Source organism: Amblyomma americanum, chromosome 10 (genome assembly GCF_052857255.1).
Source record: "Amblyomma americanum isolate KBUSLIRL-KWMA chromosome 10, ASM5285725v1, whole genome shotgun sequence".
NCBI classification, from domain to species: Eukaryota; Metazoa; Arthropoda; class Arachnida; order Ixodida; family Ixodidae; genus Amblyomma; species Amblyomma americanum.
In genome coordinates this window covers 25,161,739-25,175,210 of record NC_135506.1, presented here as the reverse complement: position 1 = coordinate 25,175,210, position 13,472 = coordinate 25,161,739, and the positions used below count along the sequence as shown (strand labels likewise).

Here is a 13,472-nt window from a genome sequence, read left to right as displayed (position 1 = left end):
AGGGTGGTCCCCCAATGAACGCTGCAGCCTATTGCTGCAGTGCCGCGTGTCTGCCACAACGTTGTCAGCGCTAATGCATGCAGCCCACATCTCTTTCATTCCACCTCCACGTGTACCTATAGCTCTAAGCGCAATTTAGGCGTCCACTGATCCAGGGAGCCAGTTATGCGTTCTTCCTTTCCTCAATATCATCGGCGTCTAGAAATCAAGTTGTCAACGGCAACGCCAATGAACGCCGGCAGCTTTCGATTTGTATATCCTGGATTAGCTGTGCTAATCCACATTTTTCTCCAGTATACAGCAGTCCAATGCACGCAGAATATGGTGTACCCGGTGCAGCAAATGTCAGTCCATATATGTTTCAGTTTCATGAGTATATATATAGGAGGCCTGGAGTCGCCTTCCAAGAGTGCGGTGTGCTGTTTGTGGAATTTGTGCTTTCTTTCGCTTTCATCTAAAAAGTCTTCACTTTTCTAACAATGCCTGTGGAATAACACGGCAGTTGCACATTATGATGAAACGTTTTTTTTTTTTTGTAAAAAGCTGATCAGTCTAAATATCCATCCAGAGCTCTACAATCAACAGTAATATAAGTTAAACCTGGATGAAACAAACCTCCATATAGCGAATTCCACGCCATTACGAAGGTTCTAATTCCCCAACGCCGTCCCCATTGAAGCTTCTGCATTTGTAAACTACATGAGTAATGATATCCGGTTGACCTTGATATAACGAACTAGCTGTCGCTCTACCGAGCTCATGCGACGGCTCTTTCTTGGCGTGCATGTGACGGCTAGCTATCAAGGCCATCACGTACGGCAATAAACATGTACCGAATAGGCTTTCTGTGGTTTTAGGGTGACCCGCCGCGGTGGCTCAGTGGTTAGGGCGCTCGACTACTGATCCGGAGTTCCCGGGTTCGAACCCGACCGCGGCGGCTGCGTTTTTATGGAGGAAAAACGCTAAGGCGCCCGTGTGCTGTGCGATGTCAGTGCACGTTAAAGATCCCCAGGTGGTCGAAATTATTCCGGAGCCCTCCACTACGGCACCTCTTTCTTCCTTTCTTCTTTCACTCCCTCCCTTATCCCTTCCCTTACGGCGCGGTTCAGGTGTCCAACGATATATGAGACAGATACTGCGCCATTTCCTTTCCCCAAAAAACCAATTATTATTATTATTATTTTAGGGTGCCTCAATGCCAGCGCCGCCGTTGAGGCATTCAGGCACCCTAAGCGGTTTCGCTTTGCAGTGCTCTCTCTTCTACGCACGCTGTCTCGAGTTCTACGCCAAGCCGCCAACCGCGAGGTCAGGAGCTCATTTTTATTTCTGTTTTTGTGATAAAGATAAGAGAGTTCCTGCTGCTGTAAGCATGATCATGTCCTGCACCTGGAAAGAAAACACTAGTTGTGCTCGCTACAGTGTACTAGAGTATCAAGAGTACACTCGCATCGATATGGACGGTTGACATCAGGATCGATGTAGACATCAGGCGTTTTTCAAGATGGCAGCGTTCTGGTGCTGCGCCGCGCTGGAGCAATGCCACTTTGCACTGATTCCTAGCTGTTGTTTCATGTAGCGATACGTTGTCGACGCTTTAGCGAGTGCCCGAAAGATAGCATGACGCCTGTCAAGATAAAGAAAATAGAGAAACCTCACGAACACCAACGACTGTACAAATTATAAGTACACGTTTCCCCCCTCTGAGCAACCAGCCTGTTGCCGTTGTCAAAATCGCGGAATATTTTTGTTTCACTGAATGACCACGATCTAGTGGCTCTTGATTGCAAGTTTAGACTGACGTGCGTGTTTTTATGTTCACGTCCCATCAGGTGCTCTGCATCACAAGCATAAACTTTCAGCGACAGTCGCTAATCGTGAGTGAAACTGCATTTCTTCTCTCGTTTGCCGTCTGCTCTCGCGAAGCGTGTTGTTGTGACGCCTTTTCCATAAACACGTATAAAATATAGCCTTTTATACACCGCGAATTTGTGCTTCCGGAAAACGATCTAGACATATCAAACCTCCAAGGTGTTGTTTTTCTTTTCTGCCCTCTGGGAATCGATCTTGAAGTATTCTTTATGAAACCCAACTACGGCGATCTCTTCAGGCACATACACCTCTCTCTCTATGTTTGTCCCGTTAATCGATGGGTACGATGTTCAGTAATCGCACATAACACTTCATATCTGCTTTGTACCTTTTTTTGACAGGGCTTTGTCGAGTTGACTCTGATACCCACCAAGTCCGACCTACGATGGATCAGGATCAACTGCAAACAGAGTCATATCCTTCCGATTGGTGCCTGGTGCCTCTCGTGATTTATTAATTCCTGAACTTTTCTGAAGGTCGCTATTCTTTCAGATGGCGGGCGCCGAACGGGAACCGAGTCTGCACATTGTATACGTTGGGGTTATGAGGTTTCGCAAGCAACGGTTCGCTTTGAAAATCTAGTAATGAAACGTAAGGACTTGGATCCAACTTGCTTGTTTGGTGCGGATGCTTTGCCTTGGCTGCATGCACCGAAGACGCTGTCACTCTTTTCTGTTGCGCTAGCGTTAGTGTAGAGCATGCTGTGGATCAGAGCATTATATAGAGTGACATGTTTACTCCTTAACTGCCAAATACGCGTCTACCGGATCCGGATCAACGATCAAGTAGAGTGTGCCTTCCAATACAACGACCCAACGTTGGACATATGTCCAGGGGAAAACAAGCAGTATGTGTGTTACCAGTCACCATCTCCTAGAAGCCCACTGTGAGAAAATGTTATGTAGCGAATGCGTTGGGCAGAATTTCTCACCATGTTGGCGTTCGGCATTGCATTGCGAAATGCCTGTGCTCTGATTGAATGCCACCTTGCTTTGCTTTTCTTCAATAGAAGGAACATCGACACCTTCTCAGCAGCTCACATGGCTGCTGTCAGGTCAGTCGACCCTGGTTATGGGAATGGAGAGTTGTCGGTCAGAATTCCATCCGAAGCATCTCACTTTGTCCAAGGTGAGCGAGGTCGCATTTTAGACTGCAGTGATTATGGGATACATCAAAGCCGCTTTTGATGTCTCTCCACTGCAGAAGGAAAACCCTTGCGGGTCAGTGTGGAATTCTCCTTGGAAAAACCACAGGGCGGAATTCATTTCGTGGTTCCTGAATGCGAGGGAACTCTTGCTGAGGTAGGGCTCAACCATATCTTTGTCAACGCTCTCTGATGCATTTGAATGTTTTGATTAAACAGCACAGTCAGTAGAGTTAGGGCTCATGATCATTGACAGCAATTGCTGACTTATCGATGTACACAACCTCCTAACTCAAAATGATGTATTAAACCCCAATGCACTTGCAACATTCAGAAGGCACACAGTGATGTAAATTAAGCTTTCCAATATTATGTTCATCACATTGATTTTCTGTATCAGTGGCAGCCAGTACGAGGTGAAATAAAGGTGCTTAAATAATAGGATCAAGTATAAAGAAATGTAAGGAGCCTTTCAGACTTTGAAGTGCCCATTAATAACTTGTCTCCTCCACCAGCAACAACAGCTCAAAATATGTGAGCCTTAGGCTATCATGGCGACATCTTTGTTCTTGAATTGTAAGGGATGAGGGTTGTCCTTTTCACTGTGTTATTCACTATAACTTTACTCCATGACATTTTTTGCAGCGTGGTGTTCACATGTTCACCTATGGGCATGAAAACTCTTCAAGGTAAGTTTTTGTTTTTTGCATCAATGCACTGTGCTTCATCTCATTTTATTTGGAAAAAATGTTCTTGTGCAGCACCACATAAGCAAGAATTAAAAGGTTTCGTCAACTTTGTTTACTGTTATGTAATATGCATGGCAGCATGAAAATGTGTTTCCTGACAAATGAATTTGCTGGTTTTCATGCTAGGACAGAAGTTTTTGTGACCAAAAAAAATGCTTTAGTGCCTTAAGTCTTCAAATGTTTTATTGATAGTCTATTCTTATCATAAAACAGGAATGTCTGGAAGAATTTTGCATATTAGATGCATTTAAGCAGAAATAATTTGAGCTAACTTTTAAGAAGTGTCGCAGCAATAAATTCTTAGCAACTTGAATTTTTCAAAACCCATTACCTGGTTCTACTGCAGCATTATCTTAAAACTCTGACAAAATTGAATTAATATATAGATGGAACTTAAAGAGAAGGTGAAATGGTTTTTTGAGAATTTGAGGTTCTTCAAGAATTCGAATCTATGAAGCTTCAAGTTTTATTTGATTCGATTTGATTTTATTTCCGTCATAACGGCAGGGGCTCGAACAAATGTGAAAGATAGTTTACTTGACGAGGTTCAAGTGCCTGTGTACAAGGCATTCAGCGCTTGTACAACATATTTGCATATATAGTGCTTAATTTTCAGGACAAACTTTATACAGAAAATGGATGTGCAAAGTCACTGCATGAACTGAAGATAACATAATAAAATAAAAATATTGCATTTTCATGTTGCAAGATTGCATAAGCACAATACATATACACAGGATAGAAAAAAAAAAAGAGATACATCATCATTGTACAATTCTTAGTGAAGGTACCATCTCTATTGTGACACAAAAAAAGTCTTCAACATTGACATGCTAATATTTTCTAAATTGATATTATGGCTGTGCGATGGAAGGCACATTCTAACATTTGACGGCTAAAATGTGTACGTAAAAAAGGAACCTTCCAAGTTTCTGGCGACCGAGATGTCAGCCTACCTTCTTTTAAACTTAAGGTTGCTAGGAGTGGAATAAGGGCTTCCTCGCTATGAAGATCTTGTTTATACCTTCTGGCTAAGGTAAAATAATAAAGGCTATGTAAGGAAAGTATTTGGAACTTCGTGAAAAGTCTTCTGGTGTGTGTATTTGGCTCAACACCTGCGATGAATCGAACGGCTTTCTTTTGTAGAGTGTGATTTTGATTTAAATTTGTAAATGTAGTGTTACCCCAAACAACAAAACAGTAATTCGCGTTAGACATAACGAATTAAACAAATGAAGTTTAACAGCAGGAGGTAAGAAATATTTGAATTTAGCCAGTATACCCACGGTCCTTGAAATTCGAGAAATGATGTTACGTATTTACATGGACATCCCAGAACATATGTTAGAGCATGCCAAGTATTTTTTTCACCAGCATTTAAAATAGTGACATAATCGCCAATTAAAACAGCAGCAATAGTCAGGCTTCTGCTCAGTACGGTAGAGAAGTGCGGAGAAACTCGTGGTGACGTCATTGTTGCCGAAATTTCAAATGTCCGCTACCTTCGCCCACGAGCTGCAGTTAGCCTTCCAACACTGCCACACAATGCTTCGTGGGCTTCACCCTTGGCGCTGTTGGCTTACTTCCTTGAAACAACCGTTTATAAGCTGGAAACACAGCGCCACCCTATGTGACGTCATCGTTGCGGCCTTTGCCCATCGCTGCGCACTGCAGAGAAGTTTAACGACCAATGCGGATTTATTCTGCGATTACGTCACAGTTTCAAATCCTGGCGCAAAAATACTTCGCAGGCGTTACCAACAAGTTTCACACGTTCTACCCCTTTAAGGTCGTCGAACTCTAAAACCTCTTCACCTGCCCTTTAAATGTGTGGATGAAGATGTACAGTAACATGGATTTTATTATGGAACATAGAGCTTTGAAACTGTGAGAGTTGTTTCTTGATGTCAGATGTTTCTGTGTTAAAAGCAGACTTATCAAAGCCCTTCATTTGGATTCAATGGTCATCCAGTACACTGCTGTCAGTTTGTGCTGGGGTTGTCAACACCCAGTGCAAACACAGAAAAACAGAAAAAGGTTTTGTTCTGCCGCATGCAGGCTGTGGTTCCCGTGCATAGACTCGTATGCAGACCCCTGCACCTGGAAGATGGAGTTTACGGTGGACTCGAACATGATTGCGGTGTCTTGCGGGGACCTTGTGGAGACTGTTTACACATCGGACATGCGGAAGAAGACCTTCCACTACAACCTCTCGACCCCTACGTCGGCTCCCAAAATAGCCCTGGCTGTTGGGTGAGCTACTACCGAACTCTAAGCTTCCACTTCTCCTTTCACTTTTGCATTGCATTTTCCAGCAGTGCTGCATATTAATTATCCTGAGCAGTCACTTGAAACACTAATGAAACATCGAGAATTAAGCTGAACCAAAAGATATTAAGCCTCAGTGTTTCATGCATGATAAATTCACACTTCTGTTAGCATTCTTGTCAGCAGGAGGTGCCAGCTGTACTACTGTGTGTACTGGCCTCTTTTATTTATCTTTTTTTTTGTTTTCCAGATTTTCTTCTCTGCTGTGCTTCTCTCTTTATTTCTGTCTTTTGATAGGCCCTATGATTTTGTATCTCTTGCTTTCAATTTTTTCTCTTCTATCCAGCCATAATGTCTCTACTCCACAACTGTTTCAAATGTTGCCGATGACAGATTACGGAACTCCTTGGCTGCCCCCTTTATGCGCATTCCTCCCCCATACATTTTCGCTCATTTGTACATGTCTGACACCCTTATATGCATACCTTGTTGCCCAGAGGTAGGAAGCATTCGCTGCATTCAGCCTATTTTCTTCACTGCCGTAATGCTGTGCGAAAACAGTGTGTCAGGTCAAGGCGACCAGTACGATGGATTCCACATGTGGTTCCCTCATTTGCAGACTTGAGATGGTGAACAGTGAGTGCGAAATACCCTGCACACATTTCTCTCTTTTTTTTTTTCTTGGCAGACCTTTTGAGATCTTTGTGGATCCTCAGATGCATGAGGTGACGCACTTTTGCCTTCCACACCTGTTGCCCCTCCTCAAGCAGTGCACCAATTTCCTCCATGAGGTATTTATATTCTCCATTAGTTATTATTTTTGTGCTCACATTTCATTAGCCCCATATAGCACATGCAGAGAAGGTCATGTCTGATTGATTGAATGAGCCCACACAAGGAAGGCCAGAACAACGATGACCCAGGTCTCGCTTGTCATAATGTTAAAGAAATATGTTGGCTTTTAAGTGAATGCTTAAGCTAGAGGAGGACAGGTTGGTATTATTAACATAACTACTAGGTTAATCCTTAAGAGAAATAGTGCCATGTCTTAATCGAAAGTTAGCTGCAGCTTTTTTGTGGCACATAGTCATTTGCCTCTTGTGGCACTCAGCATGCATAATCATTTGGAGTCGAATTTCTCCAACTTCACTTGAAAACTTCCTTAATTTGAAGTTGTGTTTTATCTGTCTTTGAAGGCTGGAATTTGCTTCATGTTTAACTGTTTTCTTTTTGTTCTTCCATTTTTAGCCATCTTCGTTGTTGTAGAGGTACTTAAGCAACCTGTGCACTATTTGTATTCACTTCAGTTAAAGGCACACAGGCCATGATAATGACGAAGAAAGCAATGATGGAGATACTTTACACACATTAAATGCTCTCGCAGGGCATTGAAAGAAGTTCACCTGTTCTATGTCTGAATTTTTTCTTTATTGATTTCTCGGCGTTCCCAATGCCTTAATTACTGTCTCGGGGGGTGAGATTTATGAGTGTTTGGTACATCACTTCTGCCAGCGTGCAATCGCCATCGCTTTCGTTGGTCGCGGTTTGCAGCTTTGTGATATATAAAACGGGCACACACACTGAGTGAAAAATTCTTGGTGAAAATTGTCTACTCTGTTTCTAACAAAACCATTGCAGAATTGAGCGCCTTAGGCAGGAAGCTTTCCGTTGCGGCGAAAAAAACAGGGCGGTTAAAATTCACTGTTCTGTCCCCTTAAGCAATGCGACCAAAATGCAAAGAAATTGAATTATTTCGGCAGAGTCTCATTCCCCGAGCTCTTCACAGCGGGTGTACTTACCTAATTCTGCGATCTCTCTTCCTTTGTATTCAAGGCTTTTGAGTTCTATGAGGAGCTGCTCTCCAGTCGGTATCCCTACTCATGCTACAAGCAAGTGTTTGTTGCCGAGGCCTACGTTGATGCGGACCCATACGCAACCATGACTATATTGAGGTAACTTTTCTCTTATTTGTGAGCCTGTGTGTTAGTGACTTATATTGCTTCCTTTTGTTGCTTTTTTGCCATCAACCTTTCTTGTGGCCTAGTAACACCTATTACTTGAGCGAGCAATGGTTGTTTTTGAAAAACCTGCCGAGTTTTGTTCGGCTGGTGCCTTTCATAGGCGAAAGAAAGGGGAGCCTGTGGAACTGTCTGTTCAGATTACTCTTAATGGTCGCTGCTGTGCATAGGAAATTACACTTTTCAGCTGATCTTATTCTGATGTCAGTAAAATTACAATTGCTATTGTTTGATTACAGCCACATCTGAGTTTCTTGAAAGCTGCGGTAGCTGTCTTTCTCTGAGCTCCCCTATGTCACCAGCCATTCGTGTAACTGGTGGTGTACCGTATTTACACAATTGTAAGTTGACCTAGTTTTTAAAATTTGAAAATCCGAAGTGGGGGGGATCGACTTACAACCGAAACAAAAACATCGCACTATAAGTAAAGGTGAGACAAACGAGATATCAGGCGTGCTACAGCGTGGTTGTATTTTTGCTGCGTGGCTCTGACACATCGCTCTTGGAGCTGACCTTGAGCAGCTGCTGTGTCAACGCGCAGAACTGGCATCCACCTCCCCGCGCACATGGGTGGCGGCCGATGGCGGCTATCGATAAACAGCAAACTGGCACCCCACACGTGGCTGCTGGCTGCGGTTGCTGATAAGCGGTGGCGTCCCAATAACGCAACCACGTTCTAAGGGAAGCTCAAGCGTCCAACAAGTTTTCTTTTTACTTTCAAATGCGCGCTCGGTGCTCAAGGGAGTGTTGATAGTTGATGGAAGGGCCGCTGTTTCAATCGAGGCGGCGCCCCCACTCGGAACGGCAACGTTGCCGGGGAGTGTCGGTAGCCGATGGAAGAGCCGACACCATTCATGCGTAGTTTTTATTTGGCTCTGACGCATTTGACTACTGCCGGCCGCGTTTCACAAGTTTTTAAGTAGTGCTTCGTCAGTCATCATTTGTGCTCCAGGTCCGGCAAGCGATTGGTGCTCGTTCACAGCTACATTCAAGATGGCTGCCATTTTTCACGCTGAAGAAACGAACAGCCGCACGCCGGGCCGCAAGTTTGACGTTCGCAGTGGGTGATACAGGTGCGGCAGTTGCTGCGAGGAAAATTTTCAGCTGTTCCAAGCAATGTCGTGATGTGGCTGATTGCGAAGTGCAGGATTTCGCTGGACGACAAGGTGAACGACGGGCTGAGTGACCGCAGCAGTGATCACGACGGCAGCGCTATTGAGGACGCTGGCGCAAGTGTGGACGAGTAGTCCAGTGACTAATACATTTTCGTTTTGCAATGTGCCCACGGGCACGCCCGCGCGCGGCAGTCAATAGCGGTTGGCGATAAATGGCAGCCACGTTCAACTATTCAAAGGCAAGCTTAAACAACCTCGGAAGCTTTTTTTATTTTTCGGAAATGTGATTGGGGGGGAGGGGTCAACTTACATTCGAGTCAACTTACAATCGCGTAAATACGGTATATGCTGAAGCTAAAAGTGGGGTATCACAGCAGACTGCACACTTTCACACTGACCTGCAAGCCAGAGCAGCAAATACTTTTACTCGATGTGACTTCTTCATGTTGCTTTGAACGATGCTTGTGAGCTTACTCAGTCAACAGGAATAACATTTTTGGACATCTTCGCAAAAGGCATACAGTGTTGTGATTATGTTTGTGTGCTTGTTGTCTCTTTATAGCGTCAACTTACTACACTCAAAGCATATTATTGACGAGGCGTACAATTCTCGCAAGATCATGGCCAAGGCTGTGGCTGAGCAGTTCTTTGGCTGCTTCATTGCTATGCACACCTGGTGGGTTTTAAAAAAAAATATTTATCTCTTTCATGTTTTGATTGCGTATTTCTGCCTGTTTCAGCAGCGTGTCATGTAGTAGATTGAATTCACCGCATTCATCGTAGCATATTCATATCATATCGTTTCTGGGGCTGTGGGGCCATGGCGTTGATGCAGTTTGTACCGCTCCACTGCTGTGCATATATGTATAAAAATTTCGAATGGGGTGTCATGGATGGCCGCACTGCGGTTTATACCGAGGATTGTTTCTTGCAATTATCAGGAGTGATTTATACGAAAAAGAAAGGAAGGAGCTGGAGTACAGTTCCATCATATTTTTTCTTCTTAGTATAAATTGATTGTTTCGCCCTTTGTGGATGTGCTGATGCCTCTTTGGCAGCAAAAGAATGCGAAAATGGCATTTATAGATAGAAATGTTTTTTTCCTACCACTTGATTCAAGCTCATGACATCAGTGATAAAAAAAAAAATTACTCCATGATCACTAGTTGGTAGTGAACAGCAGTGCTGCCTAGCCTCCTCCGAGACCCGCATTAAAAAATGCATTGACGTAATCGCAGTAATCGGCATTGACGTAATCGCAGAGAAGGAGGATCTTTGTGTGCTGGTGCTTGATACCTCATGTTGAATCCTTATATTGTTTGTACTGGCAATAATAATAATTGTTGTTGTAGTATAATGTGCACTCTGGGAAATTTTCCGCTGTGGTGAGTCAGTGGTTATGGTGCTCGGCTTACTGGCCTTAAAGACGCGGGTTGGATACCAGCCATGGCGGTTGCATTTTGATGGAGGCGAAATGCTAGAGGCCCCTGTACTGTGCGATGTCAGTGTTTGTTAAAGAACTGCAGGTGGTCAAAATTATCCGGAGCCCTCCACTATTGCGTCCCCATAGCCTTAGTTGTTGTGGGGCATTAGGCCCTATAAAACCAAAACCAAATTTGATATTTGATTCGCGCACTGCTTTTCATTCATTAAGTTTCTTTTTGATTTGCTTCTGTTTGAAGCGGTCGAAGTTATTGTTGCGTTTTTCAAGAAATGTCCCTTGCAGGGCCGACTCATGGTTGCCGAAAGGGATTTCAGCATACCTGGGTGGTCAGTACAACAAGAAAGCATTTGGGAACAATGAGTACAGGTTTTCAGTTCATAAGGTGAGCCAGTTTCATATAAGGCCTGAAGTAGTTGTTAGGAAATTTGTTTTCAGTGCCATTGTTATAAACTTGACCCTTCGGGGCAAGTACATTTCATGCATGGCATGCTTGTTGGCAGCAATGAGCAGGAGCTGACAAGCAGGCGTGATGAAATGAAATTGTATTTTATAGCAAAGCTCGGTATTGGGTCTGTTTCCAGGCCTGTCATGGGTGCGCTAAAAAACATCCTGAATATAGGTGTTGAGCCCATAGCCTTTAGTAGTAAAAATGGAATGACTGAGGTATATTTATTGAACATTGAATTGTAACATCAACATTGCACATAAAGGTGTTTTGTATATATCATGGGGAATAGGCTCCCCATGGTATTGTTTTTTTTTTTTTTACATTTAGCATCATCCTTTATTTCCAGTGACTCATGTGATCAGTTACGGATCATGAGACTTGTGTGACCAATAATTAATTATGTGACCCATTAAACTTCTTGCACAATACCCATGCCACATTGTGAATGCTCATTTTTTTCATTCTGTCTTTACTGTCTTGAATGGGCAACCTTTTTTTTCTGTTGCCAATTCAAGGCAGCAGTGTTTAATTGCTGGACAGGGTTTGCTGTAATATCGGATTGTATCCACACCTCCCCCCACATGACAGCAACTGAAGGAAGTGACAGCCTACGAGCAGGAAGCAGGTGGCATCATCCTGGACCCGAGCGCGTGCGACAACGTCCCGTTCCACTTTCCGGTCACCAATCTGCACACCGTGTCACCCAAGTACGCCGAGATGTTACGCGCCAAGTCTCACCTCGTGATTCGGATGCTGGAAGATCGCATCGGGAGAGAGCTGTTGCTGCAGGTACGTGTGACGGTCTTGGCGGTCTGTTAGACTCCAGTGTGTCTTGAAGTAAGGTTTGAGAATACGCTTGTGCATTGGAAAGCCACCTCTCCGAAAAACCCTTTCATGTTTCAAGGAAGCTTCAGTGGTAACACATAACCAGCGTGTTTACCTTGCACACAGATGCTTCAGCAGTGCGAGAGAAATGTTGCTCGGGGCCACCTTTATCACTTGCATTGTACGCGAACAAGGACTGTAGTAGTAAAAAGTTTTTAGCAAAAATCAATCAAAGAATCAGTAAGTTATGAAGTGAATCAAATAATGAACAAATGAATTGATTAATGAATACATTAATGAATCAATCTATACTGTTCGCCCTAGGGGGTCACTAGAGGGTGACTGACAGGCGGAATATGCAGATGAATATGGACTTGTTTTGCCTGTCATTTGCTAAGATTTTGTTGAGCGAGTTAAGTCATTTAAAGGGGCTCTGAAACACCTTCCGAAGGACAATGCATCAACTCGCTCAATCATTGCATTGGGTTGTCATGAACACCTGATCCAAGTATTACACTTCTACATGCAGCAGAAAACTCACAATCCTGTGCGAAAGTCTGCGAGTCCTTTCCGGCGACTTTTTATGCTTGCACCCTCCTCCGTCGCACTGCTTCTGAGTATACCAGTTCAGAGATGGCTATTGGTTAGATTCTTTCAGACGCCAGGCAGCTACCAAGGTCGCGGCCAATAGGTGGCGTATCTCCGGCGGGTCAGGAAGCTCCGCCCCCTGTGGTGGGGCCAGCCGAGGTGCGCCGACCTTTCAGCATGCAAAAAATAACGAGAGGAGAGGGAAAGGAGCTAAGACACTGAATTTCAAATTTTAACTGCAGATAATTTGGCTTCTACAAAACACGTCCAAAAAATTTGTGCTGGTGGATATTCGTGACGCTGACATCACAGGCAAACCGCAACTTTATTAGAGCCCCTTTCAGAGCTCCTTTCAGTGTTCCACTGTCACTTTTACTTTTCTTTTTGCTGCCTAAACCGATACATCACCTTAGAATACCACATTCTAGGTGCTCTGAGGCACTGTCAGCGCTATGAGTGGCACATGGAGCATAGTTTTTTAGCATGGCCCAGGGTTGTCAGTAAGCCTACAGCGTGTGCTTGTGCTATGCAACTGCTTACCTTGCAGGTGTTCAACAAGCTTCTCTCCCTGGCCAGTTCAGCAGCACAGCAAAAGGTCACCTCCAACATGTGGCACAACATGCTCCTTTCCACCAACAGTGTGAGTGCAGTTTTGGCACTACCGAGTTCTAGCACCGTCATGCAGTAAAAAGGCTAACTAAGTTACGACCAAATGGCAGCTAAGTAAGTATGACAACAATAGCAACGGCAGGATTTTACCATATTTGGTCGCCCGGCTGTCCAGCTATGCTAAAACTCTGCTTGTGCAGCTTTCCACTCTGTGCGAGGCCAGTGATGGTGATCATGCTGTCTTTGTGGAGAAGTGCGGTGTTAAGGTGTGTTTGAACATGAAGCAGTCGCGCTGGTAGAAAGGCATTTGAGAAGAATGGACTTTCCTTGAGTTTGTTAGATGTCAAAGGCCCACTACTTCGTGCTCTTTACTGGCACAAAATAAGGAACAGTCA

General features: G+C 44.0%; 1 protein-coding gene across 1 annotated transcript in view; it reads left to right on the top strand.

Annotated features, from left to right (window-relative positions):
* The first annotated feature begins 1,497 nt into the window (after positions 1-1,497).
* Positions 1,498-13,472, top strand: part of Taf2 (TATA-box binding protein associated factor 2) — a 38,718-nt gene continuing 26,743 nt past the window's right edge. The window contains exons 1-14 of the mRNA XM_077641988.1: positions 1,498-1,679; positions 1,820-1,874; positions 2,211-2,283; positions 2,626-2,716; positions 2,879-2,997; positions 3,073-3,170; positions 3,659-3,702; positions 5,821-6,015; positions 6,719-6,821; positions 7,864-7,982; positions 9,726-9,839; positions 10,890-10,989; positions 11,644-11,844; positions 13,016-13,108. Of these exons, the coding sequence (XP_077498114.1) occupies positions 1,618-1,679; positions 1,820-1,874; positions 2,211-2,283; positions 2,626-2,716; positions 2,879-2,997; positions 3,073-3,170; positions 3,659-3,702; positions 5,821-6,015; positions 6,719-6,821; positions 7,864-7,982; positions 9,726-9,839; positions 10,890-10,989; positions 11,644-11,844; positions 13,016-13,108 (1,467 nt within the window). The 5' untranslated portion in view covers positions 1,498-1,617. The remainder of the gene's footprint in view (positions 1,680-1,819; positions 1,875-2,210; positions 2,284-2,625; positions 2,717-2,878; positions 2,998-3,072; positions 3,171-3,658; positions 3,703-5,820; positions 6,016-6,718; positions 6,822-7,863; positions 7,983-9,725; positions 9,840-10,889; positions 10,990-11,643; positions 11,845-13,015; positions 13,109-13,472) is intronic.